General features: G+C 41.4%; 1 protein-coding gene across 1 annotated transcript in view; it reads right to left on the bottom strand.

Moving 5' to 3' along the window:
- Nucleotides 1–25783, bottom strand: part of NID2 (nidogen 2) — a 56646-nt gene that overhangs the window by 3611 nt on the left and 27252 nt on the right. Inside the window, exons 8-19 of the mRNA XM_063290541.1 lie at nt 25417–25647; nt 22763–22906; nt 21672–21800; nt 17183–17326; nt 16647–16766; nt 15975–16205; nt 13605–13826; nt 12014–12183; nt 8785–8914; nt 5957–6128; nt 2485–2642; nt 588–711 (exon numbers count right to left, since the gene is read on the bottom strand). Coding sequence (XP_063146611.1) covers nt 588–711; nt 2485–2642; nt 5957–6128; nt 8785–8914; nt 12014–12183; nt 13605–13826; nt 15975–16205; nt 16647–16766; nt 17183–17326; nt 21672–21800; nt 22763–22906; nt 25417–25647 — 1975 coding nt within the window. The remainder of the gene's footprint in view (nt 1–587; nt 712–2484; nt 2643–5956; nt 6129–8784; nt 8915–12013; nt 12184–13604; nt 13827–15974; nt 16206–16646; nt 16767–17182; nt 17327–21671; nt 21801–22762; nt 22907–25416; nt 25648–25783) is intronic.

The following is a 25783-nucleotide window of genomic DNA, read 5'->3' on the forward strand; positions in this document are numbered from 1 at the left end:
AAGGCCTCCAACCTTGCCCCATAAGCAGAATTCTAGTATAGAAAGCATGAAGGGGTATAATTGACATTTGGTTTATAATGAATAATTTTATGAGGGCTCTTTTTCTCATGGTGCCAATAAGCAAAAACTTCGGGTCATTTGTTCTAACTCCCTCATCCCCTACATTTTGCAGGTTTCTTGCCTTAAGGTACCTCCATGATAAATGTATTTCCACAACAATCATAAAATAGAGATATGAGGGAGAGAAAGCCAATAGCTTCTATCACCCCATCCCAACCTCACCCCCAAACTGAAACCTCTCCTTCCACAAAAAAGGAAACAAAACCAAAATCCTAATCTGCAATTTTGCAGGTTTCTTCAGTAGGGTTCCCTCAATGCTCTTTGTCATGGATAGGGCTATATTTTAAGGAACTGATTTTTCATCTCCCCAAATCTTTTCTAGGTATCTTTTCTGGGGAAAGCCCACTTTGTAAGCAATTTTTCTATTCCAAATGTGTTGCCCTCATAGGACAGGTATCACACATGTACAGGGTGGCTTTCTAAATTTGTCTTCTAATTCAAACTTCTAGACTATGAGAAGATCCTACCTTCTCCAATCTGTATGATAGAAGTGATTGACATAGCTGACGATGCTGAAGGGATAGTTGAGGTTATTCTGAATGACCCGCCTTCCTGTTCCATTGGGTAATACACACTCCAGCTTCTTGGTTCCTTTTCAAACAAAGAGATTTAGATCAGGAGACAAGTCCTGTCTGCATGTTTTTTTCTTGCTCAAATGGATAATTACAACTATATCATCTTGATTATAGAATTGGATTTATTTTGTATGATGTTGGTGGCGTTATTCAGGAATCTCCAGAGTGTCAGAGTGCTCTGTGGTAAACTTTTAGCAAGCACTACATACTGTCCATGCAAAACACTTCGATTTTCTTCTGACTTGTCCCTATGGGAGAGGTTATTCCATCCATTTTTGTGCATTGGGGCCAGAACAACCTAACCTTTTGAGGTTGAGGGTTGGTAGTTGTCCACCAATGTCATCCTTTCCTAGGAAGATGCACTGAGAAGCAATCCTTTTCTCACACAAACAGATTGTTCATTCCCATATTAAACTGATGATGGCAGTATCCACTGTAAGGCCAGCCCTTTGCACACTATATATTAACATTCTGGTCTATTAACTAAGAATCCCAAGAAAGTTTCTAGGGGTTGTGCTACTTCAGTTAGAAAAGCATCATGGTGGGCAAAGGCTTTGTGGTAAACTTTTAGCAAGCACTACATACTGTCCATGCAAAACACTTTGATTTTCTGCTTTTCAAGGAAATGTGTAACAACCTTGATACTTTTATAGGCAAATTCTCATCTGTTTTAATTAAGATTCAGCATCTGGGTAGTCCAATTTTTAATCATAACGTATAGCCATCAGTATGATTGCTGATTATGAGTACAGAATCCAACACAGATCTGATTGTGCAGCTATTTCAGGTTATATAAACAGTAGATTGACAAACTTTGAATCTTCAACTCAAAGCATAAAACATAGCAGAATAATTTGGATACTACACTCAATTTCTGATGGCCAGTATAGCGGGACCTGGAGCTTTTCAGTCATATCATTATATGTGGGTTCACACAACATACTATGCTAAGCTAAAATAAGGTTGATTACTTTATGTTTCAGGATATAGGATCCCAGCCATTGACTTAACAAGTTCTGAACCAGGACATTGGTTTAAGCCAACATACAGTTTGTTTGGATCTTGCATGTTAGGTAAACATGAGATTCATTTAGTTAATCCAGATTGAGAACATCCTATTTCAGCTCATTTAGAATTTCATTTTTAAAAAAGCAAATTGTAATTTTGGGTTCTTCAGTTTGACTACAGGATGATGATGGTGATGATTCTACAAGCTAGGAAATGCAAATAGCTCCATGCATATGACTTTATGTTAATCTCTAAATACCTTGGGTAAAAATGGAATATGCAAGTAAGACACAGTTGTTTTGACGAGGGATGTCCAATTGCCTTAAGGAATTTCCCATCTAGCACTCTGCATACACACACACACTCTAGTATTTGATCTCAAACCCACTTTTTATTCTGGACCTTAGCTCAGCTTCATTCTCTTGTACAAGCTAAGGCATCAGGCAAAGAGCTCCCTTGCACCTTGTCATCCCAAAGAACACAAGTCCTTCACTCCAAAAACAAGGAAAGATGGTTACATGCAAAGCTCGTAAGAGAAGAGCCCTCCACAGCTCCTCTTTCTCTGTACACAGGAGAAGACCAGGTTAAAGGGCCAGGCACTGGCAAAGAAGAGACTGGGCCTTCGGGCTCTTGTCTAATTCAAAATATGGCCCATCATTTCCATACAACCATTGATTAGCCTTCAGTGGGATATATTTTAAACTAATACAATAAAAGAAGGTGGGATCTATCTATTTTATGTAGAAATCCCATTATTTCCTCCCTGCAAAATCCATGTTACCTGCATCTGCCCAACAAATCAGTTTTAAAAAGTGATCAAAGGTCAAGCCATTCGGCAGCCCAATGTCTTGGTTGACCAAAATCCGTCTGTTTTCTCCAGTCACTGTTGATGTCTCAATTTTGGGAGCTTCACGATTCCAGTCTGTCCAATAAAGATTCCTAAAAGGCAACCAAGATTGTCCATGCTATAAAAGCAGTTGAGCAAAAGGAGAAGAGTGAAAAATCATGTGAAATCTGACTACAACATGCCTCCTCCCAAGAGAGTGATCTCATGCTTAGAAATAATACACAAAGCTTGTCTTAGGCTACCATCCTGATTTACATAACATTCAGCTATAGTGTCCATAAGGAGAAGAACTTTTTCAGGAGTATTAGGAATTAGTATCAGTTGCTTTGGGTTTGGTTTTAACTGCCCTTATTATTTAAAGCAGCCTTCCCCAACCCAGTCCTTTCCAGAAGGGCTGGACTGCAGATCTTCTTGTATCCAGGCAGGTTAAGGAAGACTAATTTAGCATGATTTTGTCACTTTTACTGCAATATTTTTTATGTTTTTCAATGTCTCTAAATCCAAAATGAGTGGGAGAAGGGAATGGAAACGTTAAAAAATAAACTTTTTTAGACATTGTTCCCACTACACTATTTATATCATCTGAGAACTGAAAGCACTACATTGGCATCACAGATAATTCCCAGTTTGAATCTTTCATGTCAGACCCTCTTATAGATGATATGGTAATCATGCTTGTCTATTTTAAGAACCTATTCTCATTAAAAAAATTGCCCAGATTCACCATAATCCTAAAGTATAATCATTTGTTTTACGTTTAGCATGATGAATAGACTGCCCATCACTAAATCCAACAGATTTGGACAATTTTCATCCAGTCTCCAACCTTCCCTTTTTAGGAAAGATTGTTGAGAGGGTTGTTGCAGCTCTAGAGGGTCTTGGAAGAAACAGATTATTTGAGTCTGTTTTTCAGTCGGATTCAGGCCTAGGTATTGTACTAAGGCAGCACTGATCACACTTACGGATGATCTTTGGTGGGACTAGATCCATCCTGGCCTTCCTTGATCTCTCTGTAGCTTTTGATGCTATCAAACATCGTATCGTTCTGGACCAATGGGGAACACTGTTCCACAGTGCTCCCCACTTTCTTTCAGGGCTGGTTCCAGTCAGTACAGTGGGGGAGAGGTCTAACCCCAGGCCATGCTTTGCTGGGTGCTGCAGAACTCTACTCTCTCCCCATTCCTCTTTAACATCTACATGAAGCCACTGGGTGAGATCATCCACCAGCACAGGGTGAACTATCAGTATGCTGATGATACCCAGCTGTACATCTCTGATAACATATGACCAAGTGATGTCACCAAAGACACCAAGTGATGTCTTTCTCGGTGTCTGGAAGCTGTGAAGATCTGGATGGGGATGAACAGGCTACAGCTCAACACTGGCAAGACTGAGTGGCTATGAGTTTTGAGCCCTTCCCCCAGATTTGCCATCTTTGTGTCTGAATGGGGTTGCACACCCCCAGACAAGTTGGCATGCCTTCTGGACTCCTCGTTCTTACTTGAAGAACAGGCAGCAGCTGTGGCTTTTGTACAAATCTATCTTGTGCATTAATTGCACCCATTCCTAGATTGGGAGGCCCTGCTCATGGTCACTCATGCTTTAGTCACCTCTAAGTTGGACTACTGGAATGCATTCTACTTGAGACTGCCCTTGAAGAGCATTTGGAAATTGTAAATGGTCCAGAATGCTGTGATGTAGGCAGTTGACCACTGTACGCCTATGTCAGTCCTCTGCTTTGCAAGCCGCACTGGCTCCCAGTGGTCTTCTGGGTGCAATTCAAGGTGCTGGTTGTCACCTATAAACCCCTGAATAGCACAGGGCCATTTTATCTGCAGGACCCCCTGTCTCCAATTATTTCTGCCTGTTCCACCAGATTTGACAGGGCTGGCATACTCCAGGTCCCTTTTTTGAAGTGATTTCATCTGTTGAGACCCAGAAGCATGCCATCTCTGTTGCAGCCCTGCCCTATGGAAAACCACCTTCCCTGAGATTCAGCCAACCCTACTTGCATTCTGTAAGGTTTTACAACTTGAGTATTCCTTTGGGACTTGGCCCAGGATGTTAGGTGAGCTCTGCTGAATGGCTGTATGGTGTAAGGTTTTTTGAGGACCTCGGCTGCCTTGTTTTAATGTTATTATTGTGGTCTATTTGGATTATTACTTTTTAATTTTTTAGTTAGCTGTCCAGAGCGGAAGGGAGGGAGGGAGGGAGGGGTGGGGAGGCAGGCAGGCAGGCAGACTGTGGTAGTCAAACCATGAATTTTTATCGTTTGTCTAAAGTGAGATATGAACTTGTCTATTAAAATTTGCAGAGCAGGCCTTCAAAGAGATGTCACTGCTTGCAGCGATGACAATGAAGCCCATCTACAACCATTAAAGTTCATTTGGTATCTTTGGGCCAGTCTCAGCATAAACTTTCTCATACTGTGGTGGGAAAAAATTGGACAGAGTACTGTGTATGTTATCTTGAGCTCCTGAAGCAAAAATGACATCTTTCAGATATAAATCTAAAGAATATATAATAAAAGTAGAACCCACTTTCTTTAAAACAGCAAATTGGTTTCCATTCTTTTTGCTTTCAGAAAGGATCTGGAAATGCATCTTTTTAACAGAGCCTGTTGAGCGGTCTTAATGTTGGCTTAACCAATATTAGTATTACCTGCTGCCCAGTATGTTCCAGCAGAGTGGGTATGCTCCAGGTCCCTTCTATTAAATGCTGTCATCTTGTGGGACCTAGGAAGTATGCTTTCTCTATTGTGGCCCCTCCCTCTGGAATAGCATCCCCCCAAAGATAAGGACTGTGCCCTTTCTCCTGGGGTTCCAGAAAGCTCTGGAAACCTGGCTTTGGTCCCAGGCCTGGAGTTGATGTATTATTGTTTATCTAGGGCCTCTGTTTTGTTTTACTTGTGTTGTTTATAAGATTGTTTTAGTCTGGGCTGTTCATTTGGTTTGATGTTTTATCTGTTTTCATGGATTTTTCAGTTTTGTACACTGCCCAGAGTCCACTGGAGTTGGGCGGCCAATAAATTAAAATAAATAAATAAATAAATATTGTGACCTTTCTTTTTGTAATTATGGGTTATGTCAATTATATTTTTTAAATTGTGCTATCTATTTGTATTGTAGTTTGTTCTTTTCTCATGTCAGCCATTTTACATGCCATTGTCTGGTGAAAAGGCAGGATAAAAAGCCAAAGAATTAATAATACAGAAGTACAGGAAAACACATGGAAAGGGCTTTGAGAGTTTTAACAGAGTAATTCAATATATCTACAAAGAACTAATGCCAAGTGAGTTCAGTTAGTCCAAGACAGATACACAGATAAATATAAACTTCTTTTTTGTTTTGTCTTTCCCTTCTTTGCCTAAAGCTTACACTCCATCAAGACAGACCCAGCCACTTACCCATGGATGGGATCCACTGTGATGGCACGGGGGTTGACAAGGTCGGTGGCAAAAAGCACTCGCCGTTCTGTGCCATCCAGCTTGGCACTCTCCACTTTGTCCAAGCCACTGTCTGTCCAAAACATGGTTCTTCGGAGGTGATCAATGGCAAGGCCTTCTGGGCTAATCAGCCCTAAGGAGGGGAAACCAAGCAAATAATTTTCTGGACTTTAGCAACACTAAATCATTGTGCGGATTTAAATACATTAATTATTTTGGGCACAACCTGTTACACAATCTATAGATTTTTCTGTTCAACCTGCGTTTAGTGCTCTCTTGCAGATCACTCTTTTCAGCTCCTCTGTCCCAGGCAGTCTTCCTACAGAAGGCTACGGCTGCCAGTGTATGAGTGTTATCTGTAATCTCTCAAACCTGACTTATTTATAAAATCAATATATATATATATATATATATATATATATATATCTCAGTGTTGTGTGCTATTCCAGATACTATACACACACACACACACACACACATATATATATATATATATATATCGGTGTTGTGTGCTATTCCGGATACTACACACACACACACACACACACACACACACACACACATATATCGGTGTTGTGTGCTATTCCGGATACTATACACACACACACACACACACACATATATATATATATATATATATCGGTGTTGTGTGCTATTCCGGATACTGGACTAGGACCAGAAAGACTCACATTCAAGTCCATCCTCAGTCATGGAAGCTCAAAACACTTGTCTCTACGCCACCTTTTGGCTGTGTGCATACAACGTGCCTCATCTATTCAGCCATGCAAAAACTAAGCTTAAAATTAAGCTTAGCATTACATTTAGCAGGTTGTACAAATGTAGCTGCTGGGTCTTTATCCTGTGGTGAGAACACAGTCATTATCGGATTTGCAGCTTTGAAGCCAAAGCTGTCTTCCAGAACTGACAATTCATACAGATAAGCTTCAGCTGACTTTTCTGGTGTCTCCTAATGATTAGTTTGCAATTGCCTGCGCTAACAGTATTAGTAATAATGGTAAGTCAGTAGGCCTGTTTGTGAGTTTTGTCAACAGTGTTTTCGTTTTGTTTTGGTTGGTGGGTTACTGTTGAAAGATTGTGAAAAATACTGATTAATAGGCATGAATTGTATTACATTATGAAGTATTAGATTCACTGATTCAAGTCGTACACAGAGCTCATCACCCCTAACCCTGCTTTCTCCTTCCTTTTCAGGGAAGCGACCCACACTGAGACTGGAACAGCCAGAGACATTGTCAAAAGAGAATGGCATCTCCATCAATTCCCCACTGAAGAGGTTTCTACTTACTATTAAGTTAACTGTCCTGTAGGAAAGGAAATCAGTCAGGAGCAGTTCCGGTCATCAAGCACATTATTTACATATCCAGATTTGGTCAGGAAGGGAGTGTTTGCTTTTATAAGACAGACAGGGCTTGAGCACCGCCAGGATTGTCAGAATCCAGGGAAAATGTTACAAGGAGCCTCCCCTACACACCTATTTGTTTGTCCCCCCCCCCCACATGACCTCTTTGTGGACACCACTGTTCTTCATCACCACTTTAACTTCCTCTTTCTTCCTGCCATTGCCATTGTCACCACCTCTTCAACCTCTGGAAAGAACTGCACCAGCCAGTATTTTGCAAAGGCGATGAGGGCAGTGATGCAGTAAAAGTCCAGCCCTCTAACACCTCAGTATCCTTGTGGGCTATATACTCTCAAAGCAGCCTTTAACTGGGTCAGATCAGTGTCAGGTAAGAAAAAATCCTTTTTCTAAACAGCGGCCAGCTAATATGTGTCTTTCTAGAGTCTGCAGCATGAATACAGGTTGTGGCTGCTGTATTCACTGGGCATCAGTTCTGGGTTGTTTGTGGGTCTTCTTGGACCCTAAGCTCCAGATCTGTAGGTCCAGTAAGCTGTGTCTGAGCACAGTGGTCAGGACGCTGTCCCTAGGTCTTCTTATGGAAGTCCTACGAGTGGATCATCCCACGCCCCTCCCTGTCAGCTGATAATACAAACAACTTTATTCAGACAATTTATAAACTACCATACGCTACATCAGCCTGAAACTTCTTTAATGAAAAGTAGAATATAAATAAATCTTGTTAAATTGTAGGCTTAGTAACTGACTAGGGCTGTTTAAGTTGTTTCTAGAAATGATCAACGAGAGGCAAAAAGAGAATGAGACAAAAAGGCAATTCACATCAGAACATGTTGTAAAATATGGCGAGGAGCACTTTTCTATTTATTGCCCTTATTAATGTGTTTAATTTGGCTATGTGTAAAAATGAAAAAGCTACTATGCTATTGTGAGCACACATGGCTAAACAAATATTTTTGCTTTTGCTTCGAGGCAGAAACCCTCTGAATACATAAGGGTGGCTTAAAACCAATAGGGCCACCAGGATCCTCTAAGCTGACTGGATGGCTGCTCTACAATGCCTGTTCTGTTCTGCTACCCAAAAATCTTTTCACTGGGTATGTGACGCTGGCTTTCTGCCCCAACACCTTTCCCTAGTTACTGCACATGCTGGATCCTAGAGATGAATACTTTCTTTGAGAAAATACACATACATTTTTATTTGTTTTTGTTTGTTTGTTTTTAAATTTCTCTGCCGCCCATCTCATACACAATGACTCATACATACATACATATAAAGTTTTCTGTTGAAACAGAGTAATACTAGAAACTTGGCAGATTTCATGTGGTTTAAGCTTTGAAAATCTGGGCTGAGAAAACTCCTTCACAATCCCAACTATTGACTGTATTAATCCAGGGAATGTCAAATGCCTACCCGAACTAATGATGGTCTCTGGGTCTGCACTCTGCTCTAGACTTGCCCGGCTGATGGTCCGTGCTGCAACATCTGTCCAGTACATCATTTTCTCCCTGCAGTCATAGTCAATCCCTACCATGATGGAACCCTACAATGAGGGATACAGAAACATGTACAAAATAATGATCAGTTCTACAATTATCTCAATGGCCTGCTGATGGAAAGGGCATTTTGCTCCTGATTATGAAAATGGATATGCCTACTTGGATGATTATATTATATGCCGTCTTCTTTTATTGTTTTTATAGACCTTAATGAGCTATGCAGCAGAAGACTATATTGGACACAGTGTACTTCAGCTTTCTTTAAACTGTAAAAAGCAGCTGAAGATGATCTCAAATTAAAAAAAAACATTTTCTCTACAAATTGTAAATATGGGTACTTGGGATGAGGACAAGGAGTTCAGTGGTACATTGGTATAGGGACAATGTGTTAATATCCCACAACATCATGATCTCAATCCCCACACACAGAGAGGTTCTACAACATAGAGATAGGTAGTAGATGACCTTGGTTGAGCTCACTGAGGGCTACCTGCAAATATTTTCTAACTCCAGAAATAGCAGCCATGGGGCACCCAAGCGGGTGGGGGGAGATGCTAAGAGTCAAGATGACAGTTGTGGCCATGCCATAGAAGCCCCACCCCATTTTTGCACACAGCACACCTAAAAAGGTGCCTGGCTTCCATCATGCAATCACATCCACCATCATCTTGACCCCCCCCCCCACACACACACAAACCCCTGTTGCAACCCCCTCCAAACTGGCAACATAATTTGGGGGTTGTTTTCTAGATCAAATGAGAAGTAAAATACATTATTTAGGTTGGGGAGGTGGATACACATTAAAAACAAATGGCTTCCTCTGGTGATGTTGCCATTATATCTCTATTACATACTGCAATTAAATTTAAACAAAAAAGTGTGGCATCTTTCCTTGTAAGAAAGGGTATCAAATTCACTTATTTAATTGTTTTTAATATTTATGCATCTGTTGTAATCTGCATGTTGGTAGGGAAGGAGAATACTTTCTGTCTCAGGTGCCAAAATATCCTGTGCTACCCATCCGTAGAAAAATATAGCAGATTTTATCAGTAAATTCCATTTTCATTCTGTTCTCTTGCCCTAAAGGCAAACACATAATTTCTGTAGAAAAAGCAGTATTTAAAGGGGAGGGGGAACAGGGGGTGGTAAAATGAACTGTGATCTTCAAATAATGTTTAATTAATGATATTTTCCTTAGAGAATCTTTAGAAATTATTGATTTTAATTTTGTGTGAATCCACACAATCTGCAGCATTGCAATGGTAGTAATGGTGGAAATGGTATCTTTAAAAAATATGTATGTATGTATATATGTGCTCTAGTGAACATCTGGCTTTGTTTTAAAAATAAAATTCCAGATCAATTGTTGGAAGCTTTATTTTCAAGTGCTTTTCAGCACATCGCTCATAAAAATCGGGGCCAATATAGTTAGCAGCATCAGCTGGAGGAAGAATCTTTCAAATGATTGTATTTTTTTATTAGCACCTAAAGGAACAGAATGATTTGGGAAGGGAAGAGGAAATGATTTTACAACCCTCATGGTGTTTCAGAAGTCCTTAGAAACCTGGCTGTTCTCCCAGGCTCTGGAGTCAAGTGGTTGTTGAGCCCCTGTCGGGGGTATTTTGTGAAGTTTTGGAATTTGTGTGTAATCTTCCTGCTACTATATTATTATCATGATTGGTCACACAGTCAGACAGATGTTTAGACTGGATTTGGCATTTTTACCCACCTATCGAGTCCTTCCCAAGGACCTGGGATAGGCAGATGTTGTTTGATGATGTTAAAGGCACTGTCGCAGGATGGAAGCTGTTCCAGGTAAAGCTGCCTTTTGCAATTGACTGATGGTGATTTTGTCAATGCCGATGGTGTTCAAGTGGTGCTCCAGATGTTTTGGAATTGCACTCAAGGTGCCTATTACTATTGTTGTTGTTATTATTATTATTATTTATAGTGTAAGCTGGGCAGCCTTAAATCTAATCAGCAAATAATCTAATATTAGATACCTGTATAATTGCTTCAAAGTAGCTCTTTTTTAATTCAACATTGTTTTCTTTTAAATACAGACACACACTAGGGCTGGTTTAGAACATGACAGATACTAAAAGAGGGATGGACCCACAAGTGCTGCAAATGTCCTGTTAATGGAAAACCTCTGGATATGCATCACCACTGATAACCACCCTGAATCTTGACAGAATTACATCAGTATATAAATGGAATGAATGAACAAATGAATGATGAATGAATGAGAAGCCCCTTCTTAAACAGTGTTCTTAGTGTTCCATATATGGGGTAATGATGGGGTAAACTATCTAACCTGTGTAGCCCTGTGATTACCCAAGCATTAATTTAATGCAGAGGGAGGTAGTATCACAGCAGGTGACTGTCTAGCTGACCTTAGTAGAACTCATAGCAACCTTGGGCTTGGTTAATACTTGGATGGGAGACCACTGGAAAATGCCAGGATTGTAATCTAGAACAGGAAGCCAAAAAGGCATCCCTGAAGAAGGCAATGGCAAATCCTTCTGTAGTGTTGTCACAAAAATCGCACAACCATGTCCATGTTGCTGGCAGAAGCTGAGTTTGATGCAAGGGAGACTTTAACGTTTTCTCGGTTGGAGGCCACACTGAATGTAGTTTGAGCAGCCAAAGCACTTTTATGGGAAGCTGAAAGTCTTCCCTTTGCCGATACATTCAAACAGAAGCTGTGATGGATGCTGCAGTTTGAATCCCTGTGTGGAGCAGAGGGTGGGGCTTGATAGTGCCAATGGGTCCTTCCAATTCTATCATTCTATGGCAATGTGAAGCAGCTGCATCACACAGATAGGTGGAAGCTGCATTTTAAGGTGGGGGGTTCTGGGTTTGGGAAGGAAGCGGATAAAGGTTTGTTTTCATTTTTTCACAGCTGTAGATCTATTTGATGGCTTTTCTCTGTTTCCCACTTCAAAATAGCAGGAAACCACGTCACCCCTTTTTAAGCAAACGTAGTTGGAGAGAATTCCCAGAGCCACAAAAATGGAAGTTGGAGAACAGAGGTCTCCGGGGGGTCCTGATTTATTAAGGGCCCATAATTCCAGCAACGTCCTTGACTAAAACCCAGCCTCTTCCCCAGACTTGCCCCACTTTGCAGGGAAATACATTACATGCAGAGAGAGAACAGTCTTCGCTGCCTCCTTCTTAAACCTGGTGCCGTTCAGTGGCAAGGAACCAATTTGCTGGCCCTGAGCATACAGCAGGAATGTCCCGGATCCAGGCAGACTTATTTCAGGACGTGGAGTTGGACGGATAGTTGGAGGAGGGACGCTAGGAAGGCCTACAGGCAAAAATGAGATATCCAGGTTACATGCTGGGTCACAAGAATGAAAGATCTGTTCCTCCCCACAAGGCCAGTCTGCCTGGCAGCCTAGATCAGGGTTCCTCAACCTTGGCAACTCTAAGCTGTGCGGACTTCAACTCCCAGAAGTCCCAAGCTAGTTTTGCTGGCTGGGGAATTCTGGGAGTTGAAGTCCGCACAGCTTAGAGTTGCCAAGGTTGAGGAACCCTGGCCTAGATCACAAAATGAAGCAGCTGCCTTACTTCTCGCCTCCTTCTGAAGGATGGCTGCTGAAACATGGCGGCTTTTTCTCCAGAATATGGAGCCCTCTAAGCTAGGAAGTTCATTTCAACAGCACTTCACCTCCACACTATTAAAGAGTGTGTTTTCCCAGTCCACTGTCTGCGGCTGGTGACCCTTGTGGGATTCCACCACACACACACACACACCTGGTTTTATTCTTTAAATATTTACTTATTAAATGTACAGGTAGTACTCATTTAGCAATTGCCTTGTTTAGTGACCATTTGCAGTTACAACGGTGATGAAACAGTAACTTTAAGACCAATCCTCACATTAACAACCTTTGCAGGTCTATAAAGCAAAGGAAAGCTGAAGTAAGATCAGAAGCACAGTTGTGTTTTACTTAGGGACTGCTTTGCTTAATGACAGAGTTGCCAGTCCCAATTGTGGTTACTAAACGAGGACAACTGTATAGGCCAAATTTCTGCTAAGCAGAAGGATTATGGCAGTATTAATTAAATTTGAAAGCTGCCTCAAGTATTACTCTGGAATTGGAAAGCTGAATAAACATTCTTAATAAGAATATGATTAAAAGCTTTGTGCAACTATTGCACAAAGATTAAGATTAAGATTAAGAGAAGAAGCTGGGAGCCAAGAAACACCATGTTCAAATCTGACCATCATATTCACCATTCCCTAAACTGTCCTCTCTGCAATATGGGGATTGCAATTCTGGTCTGTTTTATACAAACTGTTACGTGAACTACACTAAATGTTTAACAAAAGCCCATGAAGTTTTCTTCTTTAACATACCTGTAATTAATTAAAAGAGAGCACCAGTCTGGAATCAGAATTTACACATACATACTGTATGTATTTTTAACAGTGTAACACAGGTCTACTGGTGCTTCTAAATCTATTCATGGCAGACACTATCTTAAAATACATGTCCTGACTTCCCTCACAAAGAGTAGAAGATGCATTTTCCAAGATGCTAAAGATAAAGCACACTTTTCACTTTTCACCCACCCCTGGTAATGTCATAGTGTGATCAGACAAATCTCCTGGTGCCCCCCAGGCTCAAAAAAGAGCTGCACTTTTTGACTAAAATAGATTCCCATCCTGGTTGAAATCCTCATTGCCCCAGTGAGCTTTGCAACTCATTGCGATCCTCTTACATGCAGGGGGCACACCAGGCTCCGATCGAGTGCCTGGAATTTCCCGGCCATGTTCATCCACACACCAGCAGTAGCCGCTATTTCCATGACACTGTAGTGGGCTGAAGTTGCCCTGAGGGTCACATTGGGGCACGTACTGGTCACCCTGTGGTCTGCCTCCATAGTGTTCCAGCAGGCTCTGTCTCCAGCGTTCACACATGGTTTGTGGCCTCTGAGTTGGTTCTAATGATAGAAAGAATCACAGGACTGAAGCTGGTACCCTATGAGCCATGTGAAGCCTGAACTGTAAAAAGGTATGCCCGCAATCAGTGCTTCCCACTGCCATAAGAAGTCTCATCCCCAAGCCAAGTCACTCCATCAAAGGGCCAGTGGTGGTCTCTGACATGCTTTCAGGTCATTCATGACAACCCAATAAAGGGAGCAGAGAGCCAACTCTTTGAGGCTCTTGCCAAATGCTAAAAGTTCAGACATTTTTCAGGATGAATTTTTAAAGTTAATCTGAAAAACTAGCTTATTTCTTCTGCCATGCAAAAAAGCTGAATGGCAGACTTTACCAACTTGTTATTTTCCAGATGTGCTAAACTACAGCAGTAGTCCAGGACATCTGGAGGGCATCGAGGTGGAAAAGGCTACATTAACATGCAGGTCTCTCCCACATTTGTCAGATCCTAGAAGACAAATGTGGCAGCTAAGTTTCATTTTATTTATTTTATGTATACAGAAGTGTATCCCCCAACCCCAGCATTTCAGTGTTTGAATGATATCATCAATTCCAAAGGAAAAAATATAATAAAAATAGGCAGATGCAAAAGATTTCTAAGTTCCTCTCATATGCTGTCCACAAAGAGGAGAAAGAGTTGGCCAACAAAAAACAAGGAATTCAGAATTGCGGTTCTAAGTTCCAACTGAGTTCAAAGAAGCCACTGATCTAATCCAGATCAGTCCACAAGAAAGAGGAAGCTTCCCCCACAGATTTGCTCTCTCCACCTTCCAACCTCACAATTTGACTTATGATGAAATGAAAGCCAAAAACAGCCAGACATATCTTTAGGATATGCATTTCAAGATGGCGGCATAGAAGAGTTAAATTAAGCCCTGGTCATTCTGCTGCATCCTGCACTCTTGCTGGCAAATAAATAAATTTCAACACCATCTGCCTTCTTATCTGGGAAAAGAGCGGTGCTGCCTTGGAGAGTTTGATCTTGCAAGAATAGGGCTTTCCTAAACATCAAAAAAGGAGAAGTGAGCCAAGAATAATGCCATAGTCCGAAGTTCTCATTTTCCTGTTGGAGGCATAAGAAATTAGTAATGGAAACTGAAGTGCACTGTGAACATGCTTTTTAGCACCCTCCAGGTTCAAGATATACGAGATTCCTTTAGAGCACTGCTTCTCAACCTTGGCAGCTTTAAGATGGGTGGATTGCAACTCCTAGAATTCCCCAGCAAGCACATTGACTGGGGAATTCTGGGAGCTGAAGTCCACCCATCTTAAAGGTGCCAAGATTGAGAAACACTGCTTTAGAGTGGGATAGGACACAAAATGGAGAGTGTTAGATTGTGCCAGATGAAGTGTGTGGTACATATCGGCAAAAGCACAAAGCACTGCAAAATGCAGCCTCCCCAAACATTTACATTTCATTTAAACAAAAAAATTCGAAACCCTAAGGGCTATAATTATAAGCTGGAAAATAAGTGAAGCTAATGACAGAGCCAAAGATAAAATTTCTGTTGATTGGAGAAGGGATAAGCGCATCAGCAAACTGTGTAAATCCTTACCCCCTCTCAAAGCCAGGGGGATAAACAAAATAGTAAAAAATGCAAAATAAGTTGTGCAAAGTAAAAAAAAAAAAAAGTACCCTTCATACACATACCCAAAGTGAGGAAGGGGAACAGGGGGTAGATCGGTCAGATACCACTGGGAAGAAAGTGGAAGAGCAAAGCTTAACTCTGAGCCCTTTCTTCCCAGAAAGCCAAAATAATCACTCCTGTTCACCAGACTTAACTCAGGGTCTCAAACTGCTACTCAAGGGATTTCAGAGGAGGGTGGCAACTCAGCTTTTCCTATCAGTCCATGAAAAATACATTGAGAAGAGGTGGGCAACCTCTCAGCTCAGTTCAGATGAAAAAAAGAGACCCTTCCTTGTCTCTGATGGTACAAAAGACGTGTCACAGAGTGTACCTCTGTTTGCATTCGCTGCAGCAAAGGGTTGTCAAAGTCATGCAGAAGTGCCAGAAGGTGCAGGGAAGTAATGAATCAGGGACTCCTCTTTTAACTGTATTTTAATGTCATGCATTTTACGTGCTTCTACTGTTTTATTGTTTTGAAATGGTTGCTAATGACTTAAGGCTATATACATTTAAGAAACAAACCTGGAACCCTGCAGCGTGGAGGGGCAGCACCTGGAGGTCTTCGGCTCCCAGGAATCTCCTTGCCATTGGAGTCAACACACCAACACTGCCCGGTGCTGCTGTGGCACTGCAGTGGCTGGTAGTTCCCTTGATCATCACACTCGGGCACGTGAGGCCCCCCCGGAATGGGAGAACCTCTCTGGCTGGAATATAGCCGCTCATGTTCACAGCGGGTCATTCCCATCACACTCTCTGCAGGTTAGGAGGAAATGAGGCTACACAGCTGAGGATTTTGTAGCAAGAGTGAGCTTAAACCCCTTGAAAAGCAGATGACGGACAGCCCAGGGTGAGAAATGGAGCCAGGAGAACAGCCAATGAGCGTATCAGTTCAGCACGCAAGTTTTCTGCAGGTTTTCAGTTATTACCATACCGTTATTCATCAATATGGATATTTTTGTGTACTGGAATTTTTGTGCCATAGATGTTACATTGTCTTATTGTAAGCTACTGTGAGACCAGTGGGAGACAGCAGCACATACATTTAATAGAAGGAGGATGCACACTATTAGCACAACTTGGAAACCCACCCCCAGTTAAGGAAACTTGTTCTTGGGGAGCTGAAGAGGTTACTGAAAGATGGGGATGGATGGGTACTTGGATGGCTTTGTAAATATCCCACCCTTGGACCCGTACCTGGAGTGCACTGGAAACCATCACCCACGTAGCCAGCCCCACAGCTACAGGAGAAGGAGCCAGGTGAATTGTGGCAAATGGCAGCTGGGTGGCATTTCCCTTCCAGGCACTCATCCACGTCTGTCAAAGAGGTAGAAAACATCAAGACTGGATTCAGTTTGGATTCAGTTTGAACCAGAGATGTAGGCCAGAATGTTTTTCACAGTCAAGATTTTCTGGCAAGTGTGTCAGTTTCAGAGTTGTGCATGTCTGCTTTTTTCAGTGGTTGTTCCAAAAAAATTGAGAAGCAGGGATTTCATGGTTCTTCCCCTTTCACATCAAGTAAGGTAGCCCAAATCCTTGTGTTGAATGTGGATATTGAGATGAACATGCTAACCAATACCATACGCATTTGAAAATTTCCACAATTCAGAATTTTCCAGCCCATATCTCTGTTCTGGATGCAAAGGCATTTTTACCTCTGATCCAATATTGATAATTCCTTGATATACTGTTATCCCAATCAATGAGCAAAGACACTTCTACCTGTCAATTACCTGTGCAGTTGTGTCCATTGCCAGCATAACCAGGTAGGCACTGGCAGCTGAATGAACCCCCTCCATGATAGAGGCATCGTGCCCGGTCAGCTGAAGCACAGGTGTGAGTCTGTTCTGCACAAGGATTGGGTGGTGGAGCAATACCTGAAAAGGTTAAAATTGGGAGAGGAGGAGAAGTCAGCTGCTGCAATGCAGTTCATTTTCCCCTTCAAGGGAAGTAACGGAAAGCCCTTGAGGATTTCCAGTGGAGGATAGACAGTCATTTGTATTCCTGCCCTGAGCAAGCAGTTGGGCTGAATGACCCTTTCAACTCTATGTTTCTAGGTTACAGATGGGTCACCTAAGTCACCATGGACAGCCTTTCCATGGACAGGAGCTGCTCTTAGCATCTTCTGCAGGGAAAAAAGCTTCAATGGGAAAAGTAGTGAGATCACATGGTTAGGATTTGCTGGGCACAACACCAAGATTGTCTGTGTGTCATGGGTTGTGTAGACTTTAAAGAAGCAGTATAGGAAGAGTATTGACACTTTTGAACTTTGGTATTGGAGAAGACTTTTGAGAATATCATGGACAGCTAAGAAAACAAACCAATGGATCATTGAACAAATCAACCCAGAGTTCTCACTCAAGGCACAAATGACCAGGCTCAAATTATCCAACTTCGGACACATTATGTGAAGACACAACTCTCCAGAAAAGGCTCTAATGATGAGAAAGGTGGAAGGAAAGAGAAGAAGAGGACAACCAGCAGCAAGGTGATGGACTCAGTTATGGTGACGATGAGTGCACCATTGGGAGACTTGAAAGAATGGGTTAGGGATAAATCACCATGAAGAATAGCTATACATGTGGTTGCTAGGAGTCCAAAACGACTTGATGGCACATAATCAATCAATTAATCAATAAATCAATCATGGGTTGTGGGACAGGAATTTGTGAATATGGGGTGGTTTTATTTTTTAAATATGCTAAATTGATTTCAGAACTTACAGGTCAATTTCTGGGTGCTTCCTGCCTCAAGGCAGATGGAAACCACACAACCAGTTTTGTGCTTATGGGTGAAATGGGCTCTAGGGGCCACAAAAAGGGGACTGGGAGTAATATGTGGCCTTGGGGGCCAGATTACACACCTCTGACCTAAAAGAAATGGCACAATCCAGCAACAATTAAGTTCCAATCACTTTGTTCTTTTCTCTGTATTTCTTTTAAAGATGGATGGAGCTGGGAGCAGGCTGTACTTGAGTAACCGAAAAAAGGATATGCAGAGTTTAACAGGGCTGGCCAGTACTTTGAGCTCAAGCACAAAAGGGTGCTTTGGAGTACACCAGGGTGTAACTTCTGTCTGCAAGTCTTTAAGGGAGGCGTGGTTTTCCTCAAGTTCATGCAGTCCTGGGGAAAGACACAGCTTCTTTCAAGAATGAGCCCTCCTCTGCACTTTGAAATGCCTTTTTTCACCCAAATCCAGAATGTTTCATCTTTTACCCTACAGTTATGACCCAGATTAAAGTCACTATCCCAATATTCTTTTTTATATGAGGGCAGGAAATACGAGACTCTCTTGTATTACATATATTTTGTCTACGTTTTGTTTTGCTTAGAGTTGGTCCCAGAGGGTACTCTTCAGGATCTGCTTGTTTGTGCATGATGTGACAATGTGTTTTTGTTTTTCAGTCAGCTTGTTAGACAGCCTGACTCTGATTTGGACTGAGAGGGAATGATTGGCCCAAGGCCACCCGAGTGGCTTCTGTGGTGAAGGGAATATTTTGCCCACTACAGATGAAAAGTTTGCAGGACAAGAAAGGCAACTGCCTTTTCTAAAAAAAAAAACAGAGAGGGAAAGTGTTGAGCATCTTCCCATTGCTCCTTCCTTTATTCAAATTTATAACCTATTCCAGGTGCTTTACATCAAAACAACTCCATGGCTTTCCACTGATTTTAACCAGAGCTGAGCACAAAAGCATATGCTTGCTATGGCATAAAATCTTTTTGCCAAAGAATGCATTAGAAATGGTAGTATAGAGAAATGGAGGGGGGGGGGGCTTCCCATACTATGTCTCACCTGACTCTAGAGCTAGATAATTTACATGATTTATAAAGAATAAGCAGTAGGATTTCCCACGATAAAATTCATCAGCAGAATTTTCCAGCAACTCAAAGATTTAGTTTATGACAAATGACAGTGGATTCATTCTAGAATAACACGCACTGAAAACAGACTCTCATTGCCAAATAGAGCATTAGTTCTATTTAACATATTCAGCAGTTGGGCTGTTTAGTCCTTAAGGCCAAAATTCATGTGAACAACACCAAGTAAAACCCCAGAAGTTAAAGCAGCAAACTGAGACTTTCCAAATAGATTCTCAAGTTTCCGCCTCTTTCCCATCCACCTCCGTTCTCCCAGCTCCCAACCTTCATCCCTTTTTTTGACAGCTCCTTAGTTATCAGTGGAAAGTTAATTAACAACAGGCTGGAAAACAAACATGCATTTCCTGTTGAAATCAGAGAAGTCTGGGACAAAAAGAAGTGCCAAAGGTTGTGTTATTGGTTACACCTGCTAATGCAATTAGTGCATCCTTTTTTATATATGTGTCATGTGGAGCTGAAGAATTAGAATGATCAAGATTGCACAGGCCTTGACTCCGCAAAATATAGAGATCCAATAGAATTCTGCTTCCTGAGATTTTCAGTTCTTAACAGGAAGATGAAAAGAGATTGTATTATTATTTAAAAGACCTACAACTACAAAGCAAATTAATAATTTGCCCAAATTAGCGAACAATAAGACCTTACAACAAAACAAACAACCTGAATCTCTCCCATTATTTTTGGTTTTGACTCTCACCAACCTCAGACAGCAAGCCTAATGGCAAAAAGGGAGGTGGGAGCACAAATCATGAAGGGAGGCCTTGCAATACAGAGAAGACAATACTGAGATGGACATTCATTGTATTTGATATCAGGTTGCTGACTACCTTAAAAGTGAGTATGATTAAGTACACTGCATATACATTTTGGCTGATGAAAACGTGCAACAATAGGTGGCTTGTAGACTCATGTGGATGTCTCTAGAGTAGGGAGCCATCTTGCCCCAAATAGAATGAGCATGTTTGGGATAAAATTGGGTCTGATTGCACATGGACTACTGGCTACAATGTGCCTAATATGGCAGGCATTGTCCTTACCATTAACAGGAAACTCTGAATATGCCATACACATGATTAAGACTAGTCTACATCTCTCCATCTTACTATAAAGCGTTATGTAAAAGCCTTGGCTGCCCAACGCTATGATCAATGGCGATCAATATTCACAGGTCCATTTGGTGAGGATCAGGGCACATGGAAGATTGAGATTAGGAATGTAAGAGGAGTAAATGGCAAACAGCATGAATCAACAAATGAAATGAAAGAAAGAAAGAAAAATGAGTACGTTGTATGTTTCTGAGTAAGAAAAAGAGGGAGAATGTACTGTGATGGATCTCAAGAGGGTCCAATCTTGTGAAGTGGTATTGATGAATACATTCAGAAAAGCAAATATATAGGTTTAATTAAGAATAAAAAGGCTAAAACTTATTCCATAAAGCATGGATTGTTGTCATCCAGGTTACTGTGGGTGCCTATGAAAGTAAAATCCGTAGATTGCTGATAGTTGCATGTTACACTCCAGTGAATGGTGATAACAAAAGAGCTAGAGATAAGGTTGCAGTGTATGTTAGATTGTGCAATACAGTGAGGAGTATGTATCTGAAAATTAATGTATCAGAGACCAAGCAGGAATGTTTGACGGACAGACGGAAGGAAGGAAATTAGAGCAAGCAGATTAATGTTTGTACCTAGCTAAAATATTTTCTAAAGATGGAAAAACAGATGAAATATGAAGAGTAAACTGGTTGAGAGAAAAGGGAAGACTATGAAAATTGTGCTTGGATGGAGTTGATGAGATTAAGAAAAGAGACAGGTAAAATTTAAGAACAAAATATGACAATGTATGAAGCAATGCACAGATGGTTCGTAAAGATAGAAAGGTATGAAGAGGTATAATGAATGATGGTAGTATAGACTAGATTTAGCCATGTTTACTCTTATTTTTTTCTTTTTTCTTTTTTCTTTTCTCTTTTTCTTTTTCTTATTGTTTCTTCCTGCTTTTCTACAGATTGCATAGTGTTGCTTGCCACAAAAAGGAAGAGCATGATGCTAGAAGAGCGTGATGGCTAGAAGAGCCTGAAAGCTATGCATGGATTTATGACTCAGTCTTTCCCTGCTCTCTTTAATGACGCCCCACGCTGCTGCCTCTCAAGAGATAATTCTATCAGTTGAGAATGTAATAATTAATAAACTTTGTACAGCATGCTGTTTTATCTTGTGGCCTCTCCTTTTTCACTCTCATTTCCTCAGTTGAGCCCAAAACCACAATTTTTGGCCAGTTTTGCCCAGGTCTTGCATTCCCTCTGCCCAGAGCAGGCCCTCCTCAAAAGAGAGCAGTTCCATACCTATGCAAGAAGCCCGGTCAGGTGCCAGCTGATACCCGCTGGGACATTCACATCGATAGCTGCCTGGTGTATTGATGCACAGAGCATCCTGGCTGCATCTGCTGAAGCCCTCAGTGCATTCGTTGACATCTGAGAAGGGGCAACAAGATTAATGGGACAAATAAACATCCAGGTCTAAAGGAGGAAAGCTTCCATTAATTTTTCAAGATGCTCCAGCACATTTTACATTACAACCATTGACTCCCTGGCTTCTCATCTAGTTCATTCCAGTTAGGACATTCAACCTCGTTCCAGCTATAAAAACACAACTAGGGCCAAACGATTCCAGATGTTTGCAAGTGGGAACAAAATTCCAAAGCTTAATCTCTGAAATGCATTGAAAGCACCAGTTCAACTTTAACCGACACCAGCAGCATGGGCAGAAATGACCTTCTTCTTGCCCCAAGCCTATTTAATTTAGCACATGTCTGGACAAAAACAGATCTCTGGTAAGTCTAGCCATTACAGTCTGAAGCAAGCCCATCCTATCTCCAATTCTTATTCTCTGTGTGTATGTGTGGGTGGGTATGTGCCAAACAAAAAGACTTAAGAATCTGACTTCATCTTGAAAGTGCCAATTAATCATTGGCCAAGATATGGTGATGTCACAGAATGTTCACAAATGATGTAACTACTGAGAAAAAGAGTGCAGAATTCAGACTAACCATTGAGAACAGAGAATGCTATCAATCAGCACAGCTGCTTTGAAGAAAACAGGAGGTACAGTCTGTCTGAAGAAGACATATATATGAGTGTGTGTGTGTGTGTGTGTTTGTGCCTTCAAGTCAGTATTGACTCCTGACAACTGCCTGGTCAAGTCCCTGCAGTTTTCTTGGTGAGAGTTTTCGGAAGTGGTTTGCCATTGCCTCCTTCCTAGGGCTGAGAAGGTGTGACTGGTCCAAGGTCACCCAGATGGCTTGGTGCCTAAGGTAGGACTAGAACTCATGGTCTGCTGCTCCCTAAAGCAAATCTGTAAACTCACAGCACACCCCTAAGACAAAACTTCAGTGCTCTGAGACAAGACAAGAAGCTAAAATACTTGTCCTACTTACCTACACATTCTTTGCCATCTCCCCAGTACCCGGCAGTGCATTCACAGACATAATCTAGACCAGACCCTGGCTGGCATCGTGCCATTGTGTCGCAAATATGGGTGCCATCATAGCATGGGTTCACTGCAATTGGCCTAGAATTGTCTAGAACAGCAAGAAAATCAGTGAGAAGAGGAGAAGTCATGGTTAGATTTCTCTTCGTATCTATATCTTCCCCTTCCCCTAAAGAACTTACTTCAGATAGCCTCTGTGGAGTTATCTCACAACTTCTCTGGGCAAAGAAAGAGAGGAGAAAAGATATTTCTCTCTGAAATAGCTTCTTACACCTAGTAGGCTACTTTAAACCTTAGTTTCCATGGGTGCAGCTTCCTCTACCTATGAATCCATCACACATCCTGCTGCCAGATGAAAGAGCAATGATTCTGATCATTATCAAGAGGGAACCCTAATACAATCTTCCCCAAACTGGTGCTTTCCAGATGTGTCACAACTACACTTCCTAGAATTCTAGTCACCATGCTTGCTTGGAATCATGGGAATGTTTTCCCCAACCTGGAAAACATCATGTTGTGGAAGACAGTCCTAACTCATGTTTCTAGCAGCCAGTGGATCCATTTGAGTAAAGCAGCCATTTCCCAGTTAGGTGTCTGAACTGAACAGTGCCTGACTGCGAAGAACCAAATGTTCTTTCCTCCATAAAGAAAAAAAAACTCAAAATGGTAAAAAGTACTCCCAGAAATCTAGCATGTTAAAGTTACGTCTTCTAATCTTCTATGCGCAGGATGTGTTGTCTGTTATGCTTTGGCTGTGGTTATGTGTTTGGGTACCCATATTTCCAATTCAGATTTACTTCCACAGGATCTCCCTGACATACTAACAGAAGACAGTCAACTGATTAAGATGACTTCATCCTAGCATGCAATATTCTTATCTAGCCATACCAGGCAGAGTGCCTAGCAAGCTTCTGCCAGATTTAAGCTGGGAAGCCTGACATTCAGGTTGTCTTCCTCAAGCTGATACCCCTCAGAGAAGTTGGACTACATTTATTTATTTGTTTATTTATCAATCAATCAGTCAATCAAATTTGTCACCGCCCATCTCCTCCAAATGGAGGGACTTCATTTCCCATCATCCCCAGACAGCCAGGCCAACAACTGCAAATAAAGCATGTTGAAGTCCAAACACATCCGGGGAGTACTAAATGCTATGATAGTAACCAATAATTATTCCACTCTCTTCCATAGATTTGGGGAACGGTCCACAGCTTCCTATTGCTTCCAAGCTGACCCATTTTTCTCTATATACCGTCTCCAGGATTTACAGCTGGATAAACACTCATCCTTCAACTATTGCTGTTTCCTTTCCCATTTTTTAACATTAAGTTTGGATTCCTAATTCTGAAATCTGGAACTCGTTTATACACTTAGAAGTGGGAGCGGAAGACAACAAATTGTGCTTCTTGTTGTCAGGGAAGCCATGGGCCAACCACCTCATCTAAACTTTCAGCCCACACGCTCTGAAATCTCTTTATCATTATCAGGCAGGAAGAGGAAGTCTTGCTAATCTTCACTGATTACTTCACGAAGAGTTTACACGGGTTGTGATTCACAAGCCCAGAGAATGAATAAAAGGGTGAAAAGGTTAGCAGTGAAGAGTCAAAAGCCATCTCAGTTTCCATTTTCCCCTTAACTGAATGACCATGAAAATGACATTTGGAGAGTGATACCAGTGGAAGCAGCTTGCATGCCAATACTCTGAAGAAGCTTTTATTAAAAAAAAAAACACCTCTAGTCTACAAAATGTTGACTGGCAGTCCCATTTACAAGTCTGTTTCCCATTCTCAGAATATTGTGAATTATTCCTCCCATGTCAGAAAAGTAATTCTGGCTCTTCCTTAGAGTTCAGTGTTCAAGAAAGTCTGCCTGGAGTGACTATTCCACTTTTGAAAGCAGGTAGAGGCCTGCAAAAATAAATGTTCCCTATATTTCTAAATGCTTCTAAGCATGCACTTAGGCAGTGTTTCTCAACCTTGGCAACATTAAGATATGTGGATTCCAACTCCCAGAATTCCCCAGCCAACGTGGCTGGCTGGGGAATTCTGGGAGTTGAAGTCCACACATTTTAACATTGCCAAGGTTGAGAAACACTGGTCTAGTGCCTAAGAAAGAAAGATGCTGGTCCCATTCTTCTCCCAAACTACTAATGATTTACACACAGGAAAGCATTCCACCCACTATGCAAAATGCACAGCTCAATCCTGAGATCTATCACAGAGGATTTATAAAAATAGCATAGGTTTGTTGATTCCTAGGAAATATATATAGCAATAATATATACATATATACATACATACATGATGTGTTTTCAGAATTTAGAAGACATTACATGCATGAATCTGCTGAACATTGGTTATTTTTTCATGGAAAGCATTCACTGAAGATACATGCACTGTCTAAACAGAATTCTTCAGATGACTCTTTGCCTCAACATATACTGTATGCGCTAGTAGAGAGGTATGGCTTTGCTTTTCAGTACTATTATCTTAGAGATTGGCAGCCAACACTTCCAAGGAAGTAATATTAGTAGAGACCTATGTAGAATGAAGGTGGAATCCAAAAGTACTCAGAATCTAGCTCATCCCAGTCCACACTCACCTCCCAAAGGTCCAATTTGGTTGGTAATGGCATACCGAAGCACCCTTTCCTCGTTGTTGTACAAAGCAAAGATCCTGTCCACTGTCAGCTGCTGGGTAGTTCGGAGAAACCTGAGGTGGCGTGCATGTGGACATCCTTGATAGCTTATATTCTGGTGCAGCTGATAGGAGAAAGTTTGGTTGATGCTTCCAGAAATTAGGGAATATTCTCGATAAGACGTGGATGTCACAACTGTAAAAGATTTTTTTTTTAAAAAAAGCATCAGGCTTGGTTAGAACAAAGGTTCCCAAACTTTCTTGGTTCACAGAGCATTTAAGGTCACAAAGGCATGATGTTGCAAATGGACACTGCAAAACCCAGCTTCGCA

The sequence above is a fragment of the Candoia aspera genome, chromosome 1 (genome assembly GCF_035149785.1).
Source record: "Candoia aspera isolate rCanAsp1 chromosome 1, rCanAsp1.hap2, whole genome shotgun sequence".
NCBI classification, from domain to species: Eukaryota; Metazoa; Chordata; class Lepidosauria; order Squamata; family Boidae; genus Candoia; species Candoia aspera.